The sequence below is a fragment of the Serpula lacrymans genome (assembly GCF_000218685.1).
Source record: "Serpula lacrymans var. lacrymans S7.9 unplaced genomic scaffold SERLAscaffold_2, whole genome shotgun sequence".
Taxonomy (NCBI): domain Eukaryota; kingdom Fungi; phylum Basidiomycota; class Agaricomycetes; order Boletales; family Serpulaceae; genus Serpula; species Serpula lacrymans.
Window position 1 is genome coordinate 2,779,418 of NW_006763291.1, and position 22,653 is coordinate 2,802,070.

General features: G+C 44.1%; 8 protein-coding genes across 8 annotated transcripts; 4 read left to right on the top strand and 4 right to left on the bottom strand.

Annotated features, from left to right (window-relative positions):
* Nucleotides 1–53: 53 nt before the first annotated feature.
* On the bottom strand, nucleotides 54–2,903 carry SERLADRAFT_445600 (uncharacterized protein; the record flags this gene model as incomplete). Its single annotated transcript, XM_007313998.1, has 4 exons — nucleotides 54–516; nucleotides 611–1,800; nucleotides 1,862–2,473; nucleotides 2,572–2,903. The coding sequence occupies 3 exons, from the start codon at nucleotides 2,809–2,811 to the stop codon at nucleotides 1,183–1,185; spliced, it is 1,470 nt and encodes a 489-aa protein (XP_007314060.1).
* Nucleotides 2,904–5,019: 2,116 nt separating this feature from the next.
* SERLADRAFT_413154 (uncharacterized protein) lies at nucleotides 5,020–5,898 on the bottom strand (the record flags this gene model as incomplete). The annotated part of the gene is made up of 4 exons (XM_007313999.1): nucleotides 5,020–5,184; nucleotides 5,235–5,570; nucleotides 5,636–5,676; nucleotides 5,709–5,898. The coding sequence occupies 4 exons, from the start codon at nucleotides 5,896–5,898 to the stop codon at nucleotides 5,020–5,022; spliced, it is 732 nt and encodes a 243-aa protein (XP_007314061.1).
* A 1,018-nt stretch (nucleotides 5,899–6,916) lies between these two features.
* SERLADRAFT_405674 (uncharacterized protein) lies at nucleotides 6,917–7,590 on the bottom strand (the record flags this gene model as incomplete). The annotated part of the gene is made up of 3 exons (XM_007314000.1): nucleotides 6,917–7,354; nucleotides 7,403–7,420; nucleotides 7,576–7,590. 3 exons carry the CDS (start codon nucleotides 7,588–7,590, stop codon nucleotides 6,917–6,919), a joined length of 471 nt encoding a protein of 156 aa, XP_007314062.1.
* A 1,032-nt stretch (nucleotides 7,591–8,622) lies between these two features.
* Nucleotides 8,623–8,993, bottom strand: SERLADRAFT_433779 (uncharacterized protein; the record flags this gene model as incomplete). Its single annotated transcript, XM_007314001.1, has 3 exons — nucleotides 8,623–8,736; nucleotides 8,789–8,925; nucleotides 8,984–8,993. The coding sequence occupies 3 exons, from the start codon at nucleotides 8,991–8,993 to the stop codon at nucleotides 8,623–8,625; spliced, it is 261 nt and encodes an 86-aa protein (XP_007314063.1).
* A 1,925-nt stretch (nucleotides 8,994–10,918) lies between these two features.
* Nucleotides 10,919–12,152, top strand: SERLADRAFT_433780 (uncharacterized protein; the record flags this gene model as incomplete). Its single annotated transcript, XM_007314002.1, has 4 exons — nucleotides 10,919–11,129; nucleotides 11,181–11,617; nucleotides 11,675–11,971; nucleotides 12,018–12,152. 4 exons carry the CDS (start codon nucleotides 10,919–10,921, stop codon nucleotides 12,150–12,152), a joined length of 1,080 nt encoding a protein of 359 aa, XP_007314064.1.
* Nucleotides 12,153–12,251: 99 nt separating this feature from the next.
* On the top strand, nucleotides 12,252–13,238 carry SERLADRAFT_333648 (uncharacterized protein; the record flags this gene model as incomplete). Its single annotated transcript, XM_007314003.1, has 1 exon — nucleotides 12,252–13,238. A coding segment is annotated over one exon (987 nt), but the record flags the coding sequence as incomplete, so codon positions are not given.
* Nucleotides 13,239–18,701: 5,463 nt separating this feature from the next.
* SERLADRAFT_433782 (uncharacterized protein) lies at nucleotides 18,702–19,141 on the top strand (the record flags this gene model as incomplete). The annotated part of the gene is made up of 2 exons (XM_007314004.1): nucleotides 18,702–18,834; nucleotides 18,903–19,141. 2 exons carry the CDS (start codon nucleotides 18,702–18,704, stop codon nucleotides 19,139–19,141), a joined length of 372 nt encoding a protein of 123 aa, XP_007314066.1.
* Nucleotides 19,142–19,423: 282 nt separating this feature from the next.
* On the top strand, nucleotides 19,424–21,318 carry SERLADRAFT_433783 (uncharacterized protein; the record flags this gene model as incomplete). The annotated part of the gene is made up of 8 exons (XM_007314005.1): nucleotides 19,424–19,645; nucleotides 19,711–19,836; nucleotides 19,882–20,104; nucleotides 20,179–20,886; nucleotides 20,943–20,971; nucleotides 21,036–21,146; nucleotides 21,199–21,219; nucleotides 21,295–21,318. 8 exons carry the CDS (start codon nucleotides 19,424–19,426, stop codon nucleotides 21,316–21,318), a joined length of 1,464 nt encoding a protein of 487 aa, XP_007314067.1.
* Between the last annotated feature and the right edge of the window lie 1,335 nt (nucleotides 21,319–22,653).

Genomic DNA, 22,653 nt, shown 5'->3' on the forward strand with positions numbered 1-22,653 from the left:
GTGTGGATTTCACCACGGTTATAATTACCAACTGTGAATCTGCCAAGTAAGATGGCCCGGGTTGACGTTTGTTTTTCACCCAGGCGACCGTCCCAATGAGAACAATCTTGCTGGTCAACATTTCTCTCAGCCCACTCTTCCTCTAGGTGCCACGATATCGCACATCTAATTCGTCCGACAAAACAAGCCCTATGTCCTCCTCCTCGGGCTCTCTTGTCTCAACCGCGACGACGAGCTCATCGTCCAGCAGCAGTACCGCATCCCCAGCAAGCAGCTCTTCGGGTGGAAACAGCAGCGCAAACTATTTCTTCGGCTTTCTCATCACCTTCATCGCTCTTCTGCTCATCTTCGTGGGATGCGGCATCGGCTCTCGAAGGGGCTTCAGGATTCGCACTGGCGAGTCATGGGACGAAGCTGTGCAAAGGGCAAAATTTGTGGAGAAGCAGACTAGACCAGCATTTTGGGAGACTTGGTTGAAGAGCTTGGACGACCAGGATTCGTGGAATTGGCGGACGATCATGGTGCGTCTATCTCTTCTCTTCACGCCGGGGGTACTTCCGACGATACCCTCATGCCTTCTCGCATGACCTCTGATGCAAACCTGCCTTACAGCCGATATCGGCCACCCTAATGCGTGGTGATTCCATTCCAAGAATTAAGGAGGGGACGTCAGCATACTCGGCGGAGAGTGCGACGTCTGATGGCCTGGCTGCACCGGTGTCCATCAGTGGACTGCGACCACGCACATTGCGCTCACTCATTCCAGGCAGAAAGCAAAACAAGATACCAGATAAGCCTGACGGTCTGCCAGAGGCTGTTCAGGTCGCAGTCATGATTGCGATGCCTTCTCCTATCCGTCTGACCAATAATACCTCTGGTATGGAAGGGAGTTCAGAGCAACCATCAACCGGCGAGCGTGGAGAGTATCAAATTGGAGTCATTTCCGTGCCTTGGGAACATGGTGAATTGGCTCAATGATGCTTCTTGTAGGATATACAGATATATGATGATTATAGTATCGGACTTGGTTTTATTATCTATCTACTAATTTCAACTGTCACTCTGTACTGGTATCGCAATGCTTGGTTTATTATGTGTCTATTAGTATTAGCAATATTATTCGTTCTAGCTTCATGTTCTTCAGTTGATTAATACATAGAAGCAGCTCAAAACGAAATCATATCACGCCCAATTTTGACCAACACCTCTGCCTGCTTCGACACAGTCACCTACACTGACCCCACCAACTCCTGCTCCAACGACTTCCAGTCGTCCGCTCCAGGGCTCTTGCTCGAGTACTTGTTTCAGGTCCTTCATCCGCTCTACGTGACCTACTCCCAGCATCGGTATACAGTTAGCATTTGAATGTATGCGCACTGCTAGTGGCTGAGGTAGAGACACGCCCAGATGGATAGATAAGTTGCGTAAGATGGTAGAAATCTCGACGTGTGCCGGTGAGATGGGATAGGGCCCACCAAGCATAACCGTCAATTTGACGATTCCATCCACATTGTCTTGGGACGCGGTCGCTGACGAGTCAAATACACAGCCTAAAATTCCGGCATCTTCTGCAGTATACCCGCTATCAGGCCGTGGGACGAGGTAGCCAAACCCTGGAGGATGCAGTGAAGATCCAGACGGTGCAGAAAATACCAAGTTCACGACTGTCACGGAAGTGTAAGGGTTTGTTTTTAGATGAGGAAGGGCAAGTGTCGGCGGTAGAAGAGAGTGCAAACGTGGTAGTGGTAGTGCTGATACTACATGAGTCGGATGCAATGTTTCGTTTGAGACAGTGGTCACCTGCGCCAAAAGCATATGAAAAAAATACATATATATACAGCGGATAATAATAGAAAATTACCTCGAATCCTTTACTTCCTGAACTAAGACGTAGGGATGTGACACCTACGCCGCTATATACCCTTACATTTGGCTTCTTCCTGATCTCCCGTGCCAAGGTGTCAGTGAGCGAACCAATACCATCCTTAAACGAGTACACAGATACGTCCCGCATCAAGTCCATCACGTCTCCTAGCTCGTAATGATGGTTGGTATTCGTTTCTGTTTTCCGTACTGGTCGCAAGAATCCCATACTGACGCTTCCGCTGCCCCTATCCTCCGACTCCCACATGGACGGAAACGCAGCACGTAAACTTAGCATACGAGAATCGGCGGCATATATACCATGTATAATTGCGCTTCCAAATGTCCTTGCTATTTTTTCACCGAATCTACGTGCCAAGAACGAGTCGACAGACTCGTCGGATATCGGTGGTCTATTTCGTCGGCTAAAAATGTCGCGCATACCACCAAGTAGCATGGTCCGGCCAAGTGAAGAAAACGGCATAGAAAGCAGGGAGGATGGAATTTTCTCTAGGCCGGCATGGTTAGGAATGCGGAGATAGCGATTCCTGGCTGCTGGCGATGACTTTGAGACGGTCACAAGCGAGGACTTCAAGTCCAATAGGTTGATCTGGCCTTGGTGTAGCCAAGTTAGCAATCATACACAGAAAGTCAACAAGAAGGGGAGCTGTGATATTTTTATCAGGGGGTCTACAATCTTGAACTTACAAGTTCCAAGACGGACTTCGCATTTGGCCTCAATGTCCGTGGGCCTGCTTCTATTACAACAATGCCTTCTTTTCCATCAGCCCCTTTGACCTGAATACGCTTAGTACGAGCCCATCCACCCAGCCGTGTCTCCTTGTCCAGTAACGTGATTAGCGAGTTTGGAAAACGACGAGATAAATGAAATGCAGATGATAAGCCTGTAAGCCCGCCACCAAGGATAGCAATGTGAGCAGGCGCCATGATCCCAACTATTGACTTTCCTCTTCAATTCAAGCAAATATGAGTGAGACTGGCGTTATGCATAGAGTCAATGTACAGAAGAGCTGTGAAATAATAATATTGCTGGCGTAAACCACAAATAAATTATTAATCCTTTCCCACATTCATTTAATCGGGGCCGAGAGTGGTCAATCCCATTCGGGAAATCCTACTCCAGTTTGTAGTTCTCAGCATAAAGCGTTCTTGCCAAAATCCAGCTTGAACTCACGGAGAGTTCCACTACTACGGTCATCTGGCAGCGATCCAGCTTTCTATCAGAACCTTCCTCAGACATGAGGTAGCTAGGTAGCCACTCGATATTTATTCGCATCCTTAAATTGCTAGTATCACAACCGCAGTACATTCACGAATCCTACACCACCTTCTTCGCCTCTGCATACTACGCGCTCAAAGACAACAGCTTGCATGTTGGAGGGTAAGTATGCCCTGGATTTTCTTCTGGTTGGCAGTAAACGCGACGGCATACCGGATGCTGAATTGGAAGGCTGGCCGCCTGAAGTAACTCTCGGTCCTCCGAATCGCACTTGCCCGCTCACAGGGTAACTTGGCCTCCCCATAAATATCCTTATCATATTTTGTGCGGCGGTGACAATCGCAGTTTCCACAGAGAGAGTCGTCGGATTACTGACCGATAAGTGACTTCAAAGTGTACCGTCAGTTTATGCTGCCACATAGGAATGTAGAGCACGCTCAGCGTTAGAAACCGCGACTTCGCCCAAGAAAATACAACAGGACTCACTAGCTACCGTGTCGCACACCTATGATATGCTGGGGGAAATCTCAAGAAGTGTGTATTGGCGGTCAATGGTAAACCTGAGGAGAAAGACAGTTCGTCCTTGTCAGTAGAGTGGTTCACTCAAGAAAAAACTCCTGAATAACAGACCTCTGGTTCTCTCTGGTGAGCTGTTAGGCGAGTGGTCGTTATCGAGTAAAATTACAAGCCTTTATAAGTTTTCCAGTACTACGATACTCCGTGTCAGCAGCCAGCAGCCAGGGCCCAGGAACACAGCTACTGTAGAAAGAATCATGATGAGATGAATAGTTTACTAATGGCGCCACTGGCATCTTTCCTGACGACGCTGAGAATGGTGGTGAGACCTTACATTCATTGATATCGATGCTGTGTGGGTATAGCACCGGCCTTCACTTGAGACGCTCTGCATTCGATGTCAGTCCGAATTCTCTTGGATCTGATGGACAAATTTGCGTGCTTGACTCTAAAAGGGCTTGCAGGATAATACGCTCTGCACAGCTGAACCATGTCGGTACGGTGGTCGTTTGGTTACGGTTGGAATTTTAGACACCGCGGAACACGGCATCTTAGTATATTCAACAGCCGCTTTTATACCTCTAATTTGCCCATGCAGTGTGACCGTGACTGTTGTGAGTATCAATATTATTATAAAATGTGCTTTGCAAGTAAAGGGAAAATTGGTGAAGACAAAATGTCACGAATATGGAAAGGAAAATAGTTACTATATAAAATTTGTATGGTAAAGTTCGCAGGCAGGCCAGGGATTGAGTGCAAGGGGGTACAAGGCATATGTCAGCTGGAAATATTAGGTAAGCAGAAAGTCATGCTTACCTACTTTGCATGCTCAGTCAACCTCGAGTGGCCAGACACTTGATGATTGACTAAAAAAGGTGGATCGAGATGGTCTGACATTATCCGTGTACATCGGTAGACTGGCCATTGCTACGTAGCTTCTGTAGCTTCGCTTAGTGTCCGGACACAAACAGCATTATGCGTAGTGAACCGTTGCTACAAAGCTATTACAGACGCACTACATAACAGGATGCGTTGGTTTCTTGCTCGCACAATGAAAAATTGAATCCCAGAGTTTAATTCATAAATGGCCCACCACATAGTACAATAGCTGAATAAAAAACCAGTGAAATTTAAGTGAAATAATCCATAGATCATGGCGTTACAAGTGATTCCATAGGGCATATACAACGAGATAGCAGTAAAGCAGTAATTACATTCATTCCAGCTCTGAATCACTTGGAATAAAAGAAGCCCCTAGTTCGTCATCATCACCATCACCATCAAATTGGTGGTTACCTTCAGTGTGGCTTCTCTGTAGCTTGCTACTCATTGAATAGGCATTAGGAATGCTTGAATGGACATTATACCACCTACCTCCCACGTCTGGCCCAGTCATCACATCACTTCTTGACAATCGGCCCAATGATTTGTGAGTTCATTGCCTTCTCAATACTAGCTATGTGTGTCTTATAGAATGATTGATACTTATCGGTCTTGAATTTGACGACATGGATGATGGATTGAAAAGCTATATTTCGAATCTTTTCTTCAATAGAACATTTGAGCTATCAAGAGTTGTCAGTAGATATGAATATGCATAAATGAAAATACATACAGCTGTGCAAGTGAGTGCCAAAGTCATCTTGTTTGGCGGTTGAAAGTTGTGCAGAAAATCACGAGTATAGGAGCATCTTCCAAACCAAAACCCAACCATCATTTCATCCAATGCAGGATGTCCATACCAATCTGTCCTCCCATCAGCCATTTGACCATGCAGAAACATCTTTGTGTCTTTTCCCAGCCATTGATTTATTATGTGGTCCTCCCATTCCTTCAGTTTATCCGGATCTGACAATATGTTGTCGGCTGGTACTGGTATATTATAATGATTAGCAGCAATCCATCCATAATCTCTAACCTTGCCACGCAGCGACGCGCCTTCGTCTCTGATCTATAGAGTAGATATTAGCGTTCAAGTAAATGAAAAAAATGAAAACTTGACCAATTTTCGAATACCTTTGTCGAGTTCGGGATCTTTGAAGGAGATGTTAGGTTTGCTATCACGATTGAGGATGCTTGATAGACTCACATTGGTAGCTGTCATTGGTTTGATTGATAGTGTTCCAAGCTTCCTCCTTGGTTTCAGTGCTCCGGTGAGGCTGCTCGGGAGGTGGCCCTTTGGCCAAGTATGGAAATCCCCAGGAGGTAGCGACCTCTTGGCCATAGAACATTTGTGCACAAGCAATCCTCTTCTGAACCTTTGGCAGGTAGAATGCCATATCCCAAGGTGTGGGTTTCTTCTCCTTCTTTGAATGTTGTTGGGCACGAGGCTTTTCGCCATCACATTTATCTCAAAATCAGTATTTGCAGGGTTTCTGTCTTCATCATCCTCTGTGTCTTGATCTTGCGAGTTGGAACATGAATCTTCAGAAGATGACTGCTGAGAACGACGGCGAGTACGGGAACGGCTGGAACAACGTGAGCGAGAAGCGGTATGAGACCTTCGTGAGGGAGCAGAAGAGTTGGGCGGTGTATGGTTTTGGAATTGCTGAAGGAAGTCCTGGGAGGGGAGATGGCGGGACACTTGTTGGGATTGATGGTCAGCCAATGTATCAGTGATCCTTCCAGAAGCCTGTATATGTAGGTATATCAGTAATGATATTACAGGGCATATCATGGAGAATGCTACAAGGCAATGTTGATACATTACCTGAATCAATGACGCAGCAGCAATCCTTCTGCGTAAAGATGCTGTGGATGACACTGTACTAGAGCTGGCTGTAGAAGCCGTAGTAGTTTGTGGGACAGAGGGTCGAGTTCCTGTGCTGGGACTCATAGTTCCGGGGGGAAATCACATTTGGGAGACTGCATTTGGAGTGCTGGGGGCCCTGCTACTGTGCAGAATGGTAGGTCGAGTTTCAGTGCTGGGATTAGTGGTGCTGGAGGATGGTGGCATCTGGGAGGCTATGTCTCGAGCCCAGGGGGCCCCACTGCTCCGCAAAATGGCAGGCTGAAATTTGGTGCTGGGGGCAGGCAACATTGGGCGGACCATACTTTGAGGCTGGCTTGCAGAAGGCCTGGATTGGACAACATTGGCAAAGCTAGGAGAGAAGGGCGGTGAGGTTGAAAGGGAGTTTTGACTTTGATCTTGAGATGGGCGGGTATGGGGTGCACTAGATAGAGGGGGCCACATGTTGGGGTTGCAGTTTGGGTAGGGGCTTGTGGATAGATAGTGGGAGTTTATAATAGGCTGCGAGGGCAGGGGATGTGGCTGTTGGCGGTGCTCTTGAAATTGGCCTATGGGAGGTAGCTGTGGTGGAGGTGACCGAGGAGGAACCAAAGAGTGTGTAGGCCGGGGATATTGTGTTGGCAGAGATGGAAATGGAGAATGTACGGGCCAGGGATGTTGCGCTGGATGTTGCACTGGTGTAGGAATTGGCAGGGGAGAATGTTGGGTATCGTGCTGAAAAGACTGGGATGGGAGTGGCTGCGTGAGCAGTGTTGAGAAAGGGCGATGGATCGGAGACTGGAGTGTTTGAGGGGTCGGATGGGGTTGATCTGTTGAGCTGAAGGCTCCTCCAGCATTGTACGATGGGCCTCTGTATGGACGTGGTTGAAATGCGGGGAGTTGAGGGCCAGGATCGACTTGAGAAGTAGCACCCCGACCCAGACCAGACCCTCTCCCTCTTCCTGAACCTCGAGGGCAACCAGGCCCTCTTGAACCTTGTATTGTCTCTAAAATACAAGTTAGATCTGCAAAAAAATGAGCAACGAAAGACTCACCTGACATGTTGAATAAGACTGACTGGGGACTTCAGAGTATCAAGCTGGGAAATCCTAAAATACTACACTACTCGAACATAAAAAGTCAGATTTTAATGTATGGAAACCCTGTATGTGTACATAAAAAACTAAGTGGATGCAATGATGTATAATACATGCAAAATGAGACTTACATGAAAGTGCACCATGGTGTTGACAGTGCTTCATTATACTGTATAGAAGTTAATGAAAGAAACGTGTAATGACGGTAATGGACAGGATGGATAGGATTATGAACAAGCCTGATACCATAATGTCTGTAGATCATGGCATCAGGCTGATACTAAGTGAGTTTAATGTAGACAGGCGATGTAACAACCAAGAGTTAGTTACTCTGGCGCACACAAGAACACACTATAAGGGTAGTGAATGGGGAGTGGTTACCCCTTAGGCTGCAGAGAGTTTGTTGGTTAACAACAGGAGGACTCGCTGAGGAGTCTCCTTGATCTATTGGGGTATTTATACTAATACAGAGTGTTTGTACCTATGTACTGTACAGTTGATAAAAGTAGTGGCTAATGATATCAGAGGGCGTAGCCCGTGTGACCAGCTCCACTGCATGAGAGAGTTTGTGTCTAAAAGAAGAATAAAGGCAGCGCTGCGTGAGAAGGTGGAGTTAGAATGAAAAAGGAACATGCCGCATGGCACGGAGTGTGAACTATAGTAAAAAGGTTAAAATGGAGAATGAAAATTAAAGGAAAGGTCCAAAAATTGTGTTATCGTAATAGGCGATGGTTTCTTCCCCAAGTCCAAATTTCCACACATTCACGCAGTTCAAAAGTTCAAGCCTTTCAAGTCAGGAATAATGATTACAACACTGCACAAAAACATGTATTGAGAATATAATATAGTGTACACTACATTGCACAATCTGTACATTTTAAATACTATGCATGATGAAAAAAATGACAAGATCCAAGTCGGTAGGCATGTCACTCATGCCCATCATCTGATCCTGAGGACTTGGAGGGCTCACTTGAATTCTCTGGACTTGATAGAGGTATCTTATCGAAGTCTGGAACTATCCCTCCCACCAAGCCATCCGAGTCTGCAAGTGGAATGCCCTCACGATCAAGGTAATGTCTCACTGCACCAACTTGTATGTCTGCCTTCTTTTTCCAAAACTGGGCCTCTTCGAGCTCATCCTTTGCCAGATCATGTACTAGTTCAGCCTCCTGTAATCAACATTTTGCTGTGTGCTCCGCAGAAGTGAGGGTGGCTCTGGTGGCTCGTGCAAGAGAAAGACGTTTGCGTGCAAAGTAAACATTAACTTCCTTGCTACGCTCTATGAAAGCCTGAGTCTCGTCAATATGGAAAAGAAGGTGAGTAGGGCAACCAAGCACTTACTGAGGTAAATAATTTCTTCATGTTTTTTTTGGGAGGCGGTAGGATGTCAAAATCACCTGCAGGAAGTCTGCATTTTTTGCTGCCTTTACTACTAGCAACCTCAAGCTCTGGCTCTGTGGGCTTCTCCAGGGGTGAGTCTAATGGACATGAAGGTAATGCTGTCCTTGGTTCTGCAAGGTTTATCATACTAAAGACTTGCGGACATTGTGGAGGACTTGGAGGCTTAAGGTTCTTGATCTTCTCACGCACCTGCAGGTTGTGCCAACTCACTCACTGGCCATCAGGAAAAATGGGGGTAGCTATATAGAGCTCTATAGCACTATAAGTACTCATAAAGCTGTTATAGTGGTCAAATCTGTTATAGAACCTCTGCCATCTATAGAGCCTCATATAGCTCTATAAATGCTCTTATAGATGTTGGAAATTGTTGTGTGGCTGATAAAAAAAAATTAACACAGACAGGACTTGAACTTTCAACCTGCTAGTCAGCTTTTGGGTGACTAAGCAACCTATCACCACACATCACATTTATCCACTACACCATGAGAGCTTATAAAATATATATACAGGTGTTATATATTGACCTTTCATGGACTTAGATTATTTTTTTACTCATTGTCACTACTTATATTTAGATAAATCATTATTCTTATTTTATAAATATCAAAGATACAAACTACTATCTCATTAATACAGGCTATATAATTAATTAATACTGTATGATTTATTAGCCCTTTTAAGCACCTTGAACTATATTATAACTATGACCTTCACAGCTATAGGAGCTATGCAGGCTGCTATAGGCTATAAGAGCACTTATAGTACCTTGCCTATAATAATATACTTGACTCCAAACACTTTTTGTAAGGACCATTTTATTATTTTCTTATCTTTGCTATGTCTTGGTTCTCGAACACTTTTCCCATTACGCCTCTGGCTCTAGGGCTAGAGGTATCGTTTGCCGTTCTACTTCTCATAGCCCTCACAGGCTTTCTTAACCATCACTACCATTTTATATCACAGATCAGAGACTGGGTATCGCTCCCAGCCAGCCAGCACACTGAGTAGGGACTGGTAGTAGGCATCTCGCCAACCAGCTCCAAGCCCCAGTAAAGCCTGGTTATACTAATAACGCCTTATTTAGGATCGTACCTCATCATGAGGATACGGTTCCTGAACACATGTGACAATCCTCTATTATTAGTACAAGTCTCTCACCTGCTGATTAATCAAGTTAAAAGTTGTACGATAGTTACTCTCCCTTTTTCTTATTGGTCGATTGATTCCTCAGACCACTTTTCGTATATTCTCCTTTCGGTCTGAGGAACGGACAGTTCACTATATAAAGCCTTACCTATTCATGTATGGCTCCTTAGTTTTCTATTACTGAATTTACCCGCTTTACTCCTCAACAAGAACCTTTGAAGCTTACCTCTCAAAGTCCTCTACTCGCTATATTTACTAGCGTCTGTCGACCTCAAGCTCATTGAACCCCTTACTCCCTGCAAGTGCAGAAGGAGACAGGTTTCGTTTTTGTTATAGTTTATTGTTGCCTCACACTTTTGGCCTCTTTCTATTACTGAAGAAGTTTATCACATTAATCCAGAGTTTGAGCAAATTATAGATACTTCTCCCCTTGGTTAAGATTTTGCCTACTACTATGCTATAAGAGCTATAAGAGCTATGATTGCACTGATAGTACTATAGTTTCTATGAATGCATTTATATATATAGAGGTGGTGGCTATATAGCGCTATATAGCAAAAGGGTTTTTCCTGATGGCCAGGGATCAGTGATCTTGTTGATGCCATGATCACATTCAATTGTCAATCATCCTCATGATACCTCAAGGTATGCGCACCGTACTGATATGCACAACTAGACTTTCTTTAGGTACAAGTGAGGTTGAGATCGAGAGGGTGAAAAAAGCTTTCTTTAGGTACAAGTGACCATGTCAAAGTCCGCAGAAATCTTTCTCTCTAACTTGCATCCCTCCACTCTCTAAGTCCGCAATCAGGTCAGTTTTTTGTTTATAACTCACAACCGCTTTTACTGTGCTAAATATTTTCCTGGCCTTAAATTACCCTTCGCCTTCTATAGCTCCTCATCAACCAAACGATGGACCCCAATATGTCCCTCGCTTTTCCTGGTTATTCCACTCCGCCTGCTTCAACTTCTAACACTGACTACTTTTGTTTGAACTGTGCAAGAATATTCCAGAGCCATGAAGAACTAGAACATAATCTCTCATCTCCACAAAGCAATTGTGGGCAATGGCTTGCGGACGCTGATCCAGAATATGATAGTGATTATTGCGACGACCCAGAGACTGCACTGGATAGTAAGTAATTTTAGCCCCAATGATTTTCATATAATGACTTTTGTATGCTAGTGGTCAATGATCCTGGTGACGACTCTCAGCTGTATGGGAGTGACTCTGAGGATGATGAATATGAAAATTTGCATGGGGGGACTGAGGAGGAACATAGCGAAGCAGCTATCCCAGTTCCTATGGATGTTGAACCCGACAGCAATGCTCGTCATGTTGATGAGCCTGCAGTTAGTAATAGCTATGATTTGCATTCTAACAACTCTACAGGGTCTCGAGATGCATTCGGTATAACCAGAGATTGTCATCCGAACAAGTCTTCAAGTTGGCCTGGTGGTCGGAATTACTTACAGAAAATGGATGAAGACATCTTTGTCCATATTCGAAAGGAGAATCTACACTACCCATTCACATCACAAGAAGAGTGGGGTTTAGCGAACCGGCTGAGTTTGACCTCATTATCCCAACAGAAAATTGACACATTCTTACGACTTGATAATGTAAGACTTTTTCATTATTGTTTTCAATTTCTAATATCCTCAAACCTGCAATTACAGGTTAAACAACAGGATTTATGTTATACTACCGCTAGGGACATTCAGACTCAAATAGAATCATTGCCGGATGTCCCACACTGGAAGCATGTAAACATTACGGTGGGGCCTTACAAGACAAAGCGCCCCATAACACTGTACTATCGAGAAGGTATAGAAGTAGTCGACATGCTCTTCAGTAACCCTGTTTTCACTTCATCCATGGATATGGAGCCCTACAGGTTATATGAGCAGACAGAAAGAGGGGAAAAACGAGCATATGACAAGTTCATGAGTGGAGAGCTTGCGTGGGACTTGCAAGTAAGTGATGTTTTTTTGCTACTATATATGTGTTTTATGTGATTAGTCTTCAATTCCCAGTGGTAATACACTTGTGGGTATCATCACCGCTTCTGACAAAACCCCACTGACTGTAGGAACCGGCAACTTAGAGATGCATCCAGTCCTCCTATCTCTCGCAAACATACACCCATCAGTTTGAATAAAAGCCTCATCTCATGTGTTTGCTTTGGTCGCCTACTTACCCATTCCCAAGTTCATCGATGTTTCTGCCTCCATTCAGTCAGTTTTATCGGCACAAATATATCATTTCTGTATCAACATTGTCATGGCCAGCCTGAAGGAGACTTGGTGTACACCACATTTGATATCTGACCCATTTGGGCATCTCCATTGTGTACACACACCCCTAATATCTTGGATCACAAATTTGCCTGAACAGCTGCTGATCTCATGTATGTCTGTGAAACACTCACCCATCTCCACCTCCAACTCTCGTCATTTTGGTAATCCTACACCTCAACCAATCTGTTCTCAAGAGCTAACACTAAACACCATTGAGAAGGTCTGCTCTCTTGTTAATGCGAACAAAATCAACCTGTTTCATAAAAAATGCAAAACTATGCATTTGAATGGGGTAACAGAGCCATTTTGGCGTGATTGGGGGATGGCCGACCCTTCAATATTCCTTACTCCCGATGCGCTACACAACTGGCATAAATTTTATTATGACCATGTTCTCAAATGGGTGATCAACATCATTGGGGGCCCTGAGCTTGACCTGCGACTCTCAGCTCTTCAGCCAAGAGTTGGAGTGCACCATTGGTCCCAAGGAATCTCCCAAATCAAGCAGTGTACCGGCCGTGAACATTGCGAACTCAAGAAGGTTCTCATTGCTGTGTCAGCAGGTGCTGTTTCTAATGACGCCCTATGTGCACTCCGTGCCATAACAGACTTCATATTTCTGGCACAAAGTCTGTTACATACGGGCAAAATAATGCACACAATGAATGAAGCTCTCCGACAGTTTTACCATTATAAAGGGAGTATCTTTCAAGCAGGTGGTCAACGAGGTGCAAAGAAGAATCTACTCAAGCATTTCGAAATCCCAAAGCTGGAACTTATGCACCATGTAGAATGGAGTATCAAGCTGCTTGGGGCACCTTTCCAATGGACCAGTGATATAACGGAGCGCTGCCATATCACGCTAGTCAAGACACCATATAGGGGTTCAAATCACAGAGATTTTCATGGCCAGTGCTGCCGCTTCCTGGACCGCCAAGAAAAACAATGTTTCTTCCAACTTTACACCACCTTAAAGGAAAACGGTGCAAGTCTTATCAATTCCATGAAACAAGGTGTCGGTTTGATTTCAGTCCATTATCCTGAGCTTATATGGCTTTCTCAGGTACTACCGGAGGAACAAAATCTACATTCCAAGAAGCTTATCATCTCGTTATTCAACAAGCCCCGCTCTCATATCTCATATGATCATTTCACTGCATTTCTTTTAACAAAACGCCCTCATGCACCCTCTATTTCTATTACAGATGCTACTACAACATATTCCATTCCTGATCTTTCGTCTGTTCTTGTGACATTTTTCGGTGTTTCCAGAAATGCCATTCCTTTCAACAGACTTGATGTCATCTGCAAAGCCATTCTTTTACCCCCCCGAACAGTCCAGGCTCTTCCCCCGAGTGACACATTACCACATGGTCGCTGTGATACTCTCCTTATCCGACATGATGAGGGAATGATGTTGTCAGCAGATGTATCAGAACATTGGTGATGTATTATGAGATCTCATGCCAGTACTTACTGACACACTATTCCAGGTTATATTGTAGCACAGGTTCACACCATATTTTGTCCTGTGCCTTCAAATGCACATGCATCCTCACCTCTGCTTTGCATCAAAATTTTTGATTATTCCCCTCTCCACTATGCCGAGGCCAATGGAGTTTGTTTTGCTATTCCAGCACCAAATATCCAGATGTATCTTGTTTGCCATCAATCTTATTCAAACAGCTTAGCTGTTGTCCCATTAACAGACGTCTGCCAAGTCATTCACTTGGTTCCAAAGTACAACAAGAAAGCCGATCCTGCAGCAACCTGTGATACGAGCATGAGAGTGTATGATGAGTTCTATGTAAATAATCAGAGACATTTCATGCGTCTCTTGGTTATTAGATAGCGCTTCAAGCTTTCTTGTATGTTGTGTAGTCAATGGCCCTTCTGTACAATGTATAATCTAGCAATTCAACCACCGTCATTTTCGACGTTCAACAGCCAGCTGCAGCTACTAGTATCAATGAAATCCAATACCTTCAGCATTGACTCGGCACTGTAACATGAATCTTAGCTCTCCTGCCATTATTTTCTACGATATGTACACCACCTATAAGGACTATAGAATACTATTGACGACTACGCCAGACTACATCGGCAAGGAATCACTATGGCTTGGCTAGCGAGTATCCAGATGTATATTGCTGGGAAAGCGGAGTGACTCGGTTTATACCCTTTACCGTTTGATAGCTCTTTGATGATGCGAAGTTGGGCTTCAGAGCAACACCGTGTGCCGATGGCCTGTGCTATTGACAAACTTGATACCACCCAAGCCTTGAAATAGCTCCTAGGACACATTTTTGGGGTTGATAAGATGAAGATCAAGAAGGAGCATCAGTAAAATGTGCAACTCCTTGGGCAGCTTATTTTTGTTTCCAAGCAGTGTAAGATAGGAAAGTTGAATATAATATGATAAAGGAAATTTAAGATGACGAGAAAGTCACAAGTTTGATGGAAGTCGCACAAGTGAGTTGGACATTTAACAAAACTTAGTAAAGCTGCACATAAAGGCAAGATCATCATTCACAAGTGGTACAAACAAAAAAGCACCAAAAAGCGAGAATAAGAGCAGAGAAAAAAAAACAATCAAAATATTATATCAAAGGCCTGATGATCTATGAATTTATTGACATAAAATGAACTGAAGCTATCAAGGGAATTATGACAGGTAACATCTGAGTCAATAAATCCTTCCCCAAATATTGGAAGTAGATGGGTAGCCCAAAGAGCACAATCTAAGTGAATGATTTCTACTAATGGAGAGTTATCTTCATTGAAGTCCGGTTGAACTTTGTACATGCCTGTGAGATCATCAGGCATGTTGTCATCCTTTGAAAACCATCGCACAAGTGCACAAGGATAGTAAACACCCTCAAACAAGAAAGAAAAAAAAGCCAGGATCCGGACAACGTCCAGTCCTTGCATGCCTTGAAGACTAGGATCTCGCTCGACGAAGACACAGTCATGTCAAGGAGCACCCCCACGCCAAGATGGTACTGCTCTGAGGATCTCGTGCCTCATGCAACCGATGCAACTGGGGTCACAAGGTGCATAGTAGTATGCAGTAGCGGAGTGGAAGACTGAGACTTGGCCATTGAAGTACGGACAAAGCAAAAGGGGAATATCATGTGAGGATGGAGCATTTGCATCGTCAAGATGGATCTAGTCAAACAGAAATTGCCGTATTAAATTGGGGGGGTCAGGTTGGTTGATTTGATGACCTAGTTGAGCAGTGTGCCGTGCATATCCTGATTCTGTTGAATTCACGAGTGAAATGTAAGCTGGTAAGCAGGATGTGGGGATGTGGTACTCACATCATTGTTTTCCTAGTTCTACATGGCTAGTAGTTGTGCGTCCTGGTACAGGGACGTTGTCATGCACCAAAGTGTGAGGCAACAATAAACTATAACAAAAACAAAACCTGTCTCCTTCTGCACTTGCAGGGAGTAAGGGATTTGATAAGCTTGAGGTCGACAGACGCTAGTAAATATAGCAAGTAGAGGACTTTTGAGAGGTAAGCTTCAAAGGTTCTTGTTGAGGAGTAAAGCGGGTAAATTCAGTAATAGAAAACTAAGGAGCCATACATGAATAGGTAAGGCTTTATATAGTGAACTGTTCGTTCCTCAGACCAAAAGGAGAATATACGAAAAGTGGTCTGAGGAATCAATCGACCAATAAGAAAAAGAGAGAACAACTATCGTACAATTTTTAACTTGATTAATCAGCAGGTGAGAGACTTGTACTAATAATAGAGGATTGTCACGTGTGTTCAGGAACCGTATCCTCGTAATGAGGTACGATCCTGAATAAGGTGTTATTAGTATAACCAGGCTTTACTGAGGCTTGGAGCTGGTTGGCGAGATGCCTACTACCAGTCCCTACTCAGTGTGCTGGCTGGCTGGGAGCGATACCCAGTCTCTGATCTGTGATATAAAATGGTAGTGATGGTTAAGAAAGCCTGTGAGGGCTATGAGAAGTAAAACGGCAAAGGATACCTCTAGCCCTAGAGCCAGAGGTGTAACGGGAAAAGTGTTTGAGAACCAAGACATAGTGAAGATAAGAAAATAATAAAATGGTCCTTACACAAAGTTGATTGGTAGCATGGACAGGTGTCAATAACGAAGCAAATATTCAAAAAGACTCACCTTTGCGCCACACAGGCACAGTGCTACGTGGAATAGTAATTAATATTGCCTTTTTCGAACTTGTGGCTGATCAGCACCACCTCTATTAGGCAATCCAGTCACGCTCACCTTTGTTTTTCCATTCGGTACTTTCCGCATTTCGGCATTTTGGCAAATTTTCGTGTTGCCACTGGCTACACATTGCATTGCGCCCTCGCTTTTGTCATTTCCCTTACTCCCCTTCCTTTGCCTAGCCCCACCATGGGCCCCTTCCTCTCCTTTTTATTCTCACCTGACGGTCGTTTCTGGATCCCCATTCTAATCCACTTGTTCGTCACCTCCACCCTCCTCCTCCTCATCTTATTTGCACCCCCACCATTTCTGATGTCACCACTTCCTATCTGCTTCCGTCGCCGATCCGTTGACTACCACGTGCCACTGCTGATATCAGCAAAGCCCCGGCGGCCGGTCCAAATAGGGCAACAGGACCATCTTCATGTCGTCGATCTGCCATCATATACTATCAAAACATCGGTCGCTCGTCTTGCCTGGTTGGAGCGTGGGTGGGTAGTTTTTGAGCTGGAGAAGGTTCATCCCCTTGCGTCGCCCATGTTTATTGCTGTCCCATTCACTTGGGTACACTTATCTTTTGTCCATCGTCTTCGCTACAGCTACACCTACCACACGCTGCCTGGGACTCACTTGTTCCAAATTGGAACTACTCCTCTCCCTCCCTCATTTGATCAGGTGGTCCAACACAACCAGTCCATTGGTAAGGCCATGGAACTGTCGGATTTGGATTAGGTGGTGGACCGGTGGCTCCAGTTTCTTTTTCTTCAGCAGAACATTCATTTACAGTGCAATTGTTTTTGATTTTTGAATCATTTTTATGGACACATATTTTTTAGAATGCCTGACTGACAATAAAGGAACTGTGTTGATACTGATAGTGTTTTGCCTTGCCCTTTTTTACTGCATCTTCCCATGACATCATGATTTTTCTGCTCTCTTTTTGCTATTGGACTTTACTTTATGGCTGTACAAACCTGTGACATTACTCACAGCATTCATTGTTCTATCTCTTTCTTTTCCTTTTTTTACAATCTTATCCTGTACTACCTATGCAGGATTTGTCAGCGTACATTCCTTCCTTCATGTTCTTTCTCATTCTTTTTGCACAGCTATACTGTGCATAGCCTACTTTTCTTTTACTATATAAACCCCTGTATTTTACCTTGTAAAAAAAAAAGCAAGAAATCCAATCCAGACTTCTTCTCTACTCTCAAGTTCACTACTCTGCTACTTGTGATCCAGTGTGGTCACAACACTTACCACTTCTACCACTGTTAACTGCTGTCATTGTCACTCGTCACTTTTGAAAGTGATTGTCATCCCTTTCGATCAGAGTCCTTCTGAGCACTACAGTTTGTGCGTCAGGAGCCTGCTATCACTGGGAACCTCGTCACCTCGTCATCCTCGTTGTTCTCAAACCTACCTTGTGCTACGATTAGCAAGGTAGTGCTCGTCTATACTCACCACAAAGCCCCTATCTTTCTATAAATTCAACTATCCCTCCTCCTCAAAACCCACACTCATACACCTCTGGGTTTTACTTTGAAGGATCTTTATACGTACCACCCCACGAACAACCAGACCACTCCACTGTTCTAGGAGGCAAAGCCCATAAACAAGTTCCGTGGAATCTGGGAGGATTGTGTGTTAGTTTGTTTTTGTGTGTGGTTTTCTAACAACAGTTCTCATCATCGACAATGTAACCCTTACAGGCCCGTTCAAGCTCGTCTCAGATCCCTTGAAGCTCAGGCTTGGCTTCCCACAGATTCTACCAACTCGGAATACCTCTTCCACCACATGTTTGTTGCGTGGCCCACTGATATTAACAAATGGAAACTTCGCTCGCATCACTTTTTCGAATATGGATCTCAGTGGAACAGAGCAAGAATAAGGAAGGTGAGACTCACTGGTGCCCTGCGCCTGTAAAGTCCCGGCCCAGAGACTCACCTGTAACCCAGACATATATATATGTCATGTTGGTACGTTATCCCACTCAGCATCTAGTCCAGTCATGTCAGCCAGCAAGTTCACTCCAATCCACTTACAGCCCACTACTCAGAAATGTGGGAGGTGCTGCACAATGTTTGACTACGACAATGTTTCATCACATCAAAGGGAAAGATGGCACTGGTCGCTGTTGTTGCCCAGAATGCCACCAGCATTATCTGAACAGACAAGCGGCCAGCGGTTCATTGCGTGTTGGTATGTCATCTTTTGTGCACGTTCATGATGTCATTTTGATCCGTACTATTCAAGAGTTCTCAGTTGTTCCGGGAGAAATTGATGCTGTGGCAAGAAAGGCGCTTGTCAAGGCTTCTTCGGCAGCACAACGTGGAGGTCAGCCTTCTTTTTATTTTCAAGTTCATTTGCATTCTAACCTCATGTTTTTGGTCATGTTTCCACAGAAGAGGTATATCCCAGGCAGTCTTCCGGGTCTGATGTAGCAACAATGGGCCCTCCCCCTCCTCCTCCTGCTTCTATCTCTAATAAACTTCCCACCAATTTTTGTGCACCCTCCATTTCCTCTGCTGGTCCGCGCAGTTCTTCTAGTGTAGGCTACACATCAAACCATTCTCTTCATGGCCAACAGCGCAGCAAAATGTTGGCTGCCACAATGATGCCTCAACGCCAAGTAACTATTTGAATTGCTTTGCATCATCTCCGAGAAGAGGGTAAATCTGGTTCTGAATTAGTAGGAGTAAGTGGTTTTCTTTCATGTCATCATATAACTGTTTTTGCTAGACTGCCATGTTAGAATATAGAACGTGATATCTCCATCCCACTCTCAATTACGTGCTGCTTCCTTTGTCTCAATGTTATTGAAACTTTACAGCCATTGTTCTTGGAATGGTCAAAACAATACAACCTTTCACTCGAAAGCCTAGAAATGCACTGAGCTCCCAAATTGATACTATACAACCCACGCATGCCATACTTGAACACCGAGCGCCTTGTCCTACACAACTTTTTCTACCGCGTTTCAGGGACAAACCCTATTCCGAAGCTTCAGTCCAATGTCAAAGTAACAATCATCCTGGTAATGACTAACACACAATTTGAGGACATTCTGAACTGGAAAGAAGAGTGTTCTCGTGTAGTGAAAACTGGTGGACATGGATCAGTTCGAGATGATGGTTCTGACTCCAGTGTGAGCCCCATGGAAAATGTATTCATTCCTTTGCTCAAACTTTGTGTTCTAACCTTGTATTTTAGGTTTTCCAATTGGCCACTATGCTGAAATCAAAGTGTGTTACAAGACGAAAAAGGGGCTCTTCAAGTCCTTCAAGCTCAAGGGCATCCGCATCAACTCTAAGTTGTCAAATCACACCTGCAGAGCATGTATGTATATTTTTTGTGCTTTATCCTCTGACTAATATTTCCTAGCGTCGTTCTCTATCACACATCTGCAAGCCATCTACAACAACAAGCTTTTTTGGTTCCATTGTACCGCCCGCTGCCGGTAATCAATCCACGTCTCTCACTCTTGCACAGTCCAACATTGCTGACTCTGGGAGTCCGTTCAATAATGACGCAAACCTATCCAACGATTCCAACTTTGACCTACCAGATCGTAACCTTCTACATCTTGTTATGAAAGCTCAGGAGGGTGTTTGTCGTCAGGCCAAACCATTTCATAAGTTATGCCTCTTTTATATTGGTGCTATTTCTTTATTTTTGTAGTTAATGACGATGCCGCTGTCTATACTATCGTCCCCGTGCCATCAATGCCTTTCCTGGAACTGCTTCAAGCACAGAAATCTTTCAAAGTTGGCCGTAAAGACGAGTATACCTCTGTCTTGCTGACTGTGGATCGTTCAACAAAGTCAATGGTAGCGCCAGCGGGGACTTTTAAGACTTGTCATCCCACGTCTATTTCCCGCACTGCTGATTCACTCACAACTAACGTCAACAATATTCCACTGTTACAAGCCAAAGCAATTGTTGCGAAGCAATGTTTTTACAGAGAAGTTGCCTCAAATAATTCAGCATTGGGGAGAAGACATTTAGCCCTTAGTGATGAACTGGAAAAATCCTTGGTCGAGTGCAACTGTCTTTACTGGGCAACAAGTCTTATGGACTACACCTACAGCTTCATCAACAATGTACTCGCCCACCAAGATTCAAACCCAGAAGCCCCGCCTATCCCTCGCCTTCACGTTGTTCGTTGTGGTCTCGCTCTTCCCCGTTCATCTTCGGATCCGAATACTGCAACCTTCATTATTGAGGAAAGGATCTTTGGGAAATTTGTGAAGTATATCAACAACAATTGCGCGACTCCTCGGCATGGCCTCTTGGAAGAAGAACATTTGATTGCCACATTCCTCTGCTGTGTGCAACATATTCAGTATATGGTGTCATTGGGCCTGGTTTTCCTCTCAGATTTTCAAGGTAAGTTAAATTAATAATGCTTCATTTCTTGCCTTCTGACCTTTACTTGTTGCTAGGTGCTGGTTCCTTTTTAACAGACTGTCAAGTAATTACATCCAAGTGAGTGTTGTTATTTTAGTCCTCATGTATTCTCACATAATCTTACAGAGAGTGTGCTGCGAGTTTTGGCGATGGATACTCTAGAAAATTTTCCTACTCTACACAAATGTAATAGGTTTTGTGCTTTCCTCGGTTTGAAGCCGCTGCTGCACGATGACTCGGTAAGTCTTTTTACTTCTTAATGACGGTTTGTCCGCTTATACTCTTACATAGCCCTATTCTGTTGGTACTTCTGTATGTTCATGTTTGGAAGAGGGCCAAATCTTCAGTAGTCTATGTCGGTAATTCTTATCCATACTCTTACTGTAGTTCGCAGCTGCCTCTCTCTTGTAAACTGGTACTTTTGGTCTTAAATTTATTGATCTGCTTAGGTTGTCGTGTGGCCTTAAAGTCATGGAAAGATTAAATTATAACAATTTTACAGTAAATCCTATGGGCGGAGATTAAAGAGTAAGTGCCGAGTCTGCAGCACCATAAAGGTTTCATCTGTTGACAAACATCCACCATACACCTGGGCCTTACATTACTAGGCCACCAGGAACGGGCCTGGTAACCCACGGCTCCGGACGCCGGTGTGCTGACTGTCGCCATCATGCAAAACGACCTAGCAAAAACTGACCCATTTCCCAGTTTTGTAGTTTGCTGTACTAAGTAGTGAGAGATGGAAATATATATATATATATATATTTAGTTAGAAGAATATATTCATTTTTCCTTGATATACTATAAGAGAAAACACTAAATATTTGTCATGAGATAATATATTTTGTGGTTTGGTGGGGAAGGTTAGTCTGGTCCGAAGTAAGGACCTTTGGCAGGAACCCCCGCTTCGGTAGTAATAGAGAAGGCACCATGAGCAGCACATTTGGCTTGAACTCGGCATTTTGTGGCTAGTCACACCAGGAAAAAGCACATAAAGGTTTCAGCTGAAACAGCTACTGTAGAGAACAAATGTTATGTACATGATCCCTCCTATTGCATCACAACTACAACAATTTATGTAGCACCTTGGACCTATATGACTCTGAATATCCCATTTCTTTTTGCCCATGTTTTGGTTCAGGTGTGTCTGCAATTTGTAGTGGCATTTTGATTGGAGTGGCTGATAGTTTCACTATCTCAATGGCTCAGCATCTGTTTGGGATGGAAGAAAAATTTGTAACTAGCGTTGTTTGTCATCTGAGAGCTTCACTATCAACTCTACTGATTCAAACAAAGGCTAAGTGGTGAGTTATGCTGGTTGAAGCAATAGCTAGCCTTTACTGTGATGCTCAGCCATATTCAATTGGAGTGATTGAGTTTGAAATCAAGGTGCAAAAGAGCTCAATATTCGTGTTATTGGCACCGAAGGGGGGGTTCACGCCAAATGGTTTTACTTTGGTGCAGACACTTATTTACAAGATATCGACTCATCATATATTGAATTAGGTAAGCAAGGGAGACTAGGGGAAGGTCTTGGTTTTCGTGATAATGGTCACGTGATGCTGAGTCATCAAAAACACTTAAATTGAATTTCGGGAAAACGAGAGGGGAGAGAAGGGAGGAAACTCAAAAGACAGAGACCTTCGGAGCATGTCATAGCTAGGACTCAAAAAGGAGGGTGATTTTTGGAAAAAGGGTGAGACCTAACCATGGTAGAGCACAGCTCCATACCATCAAGTACTTTTT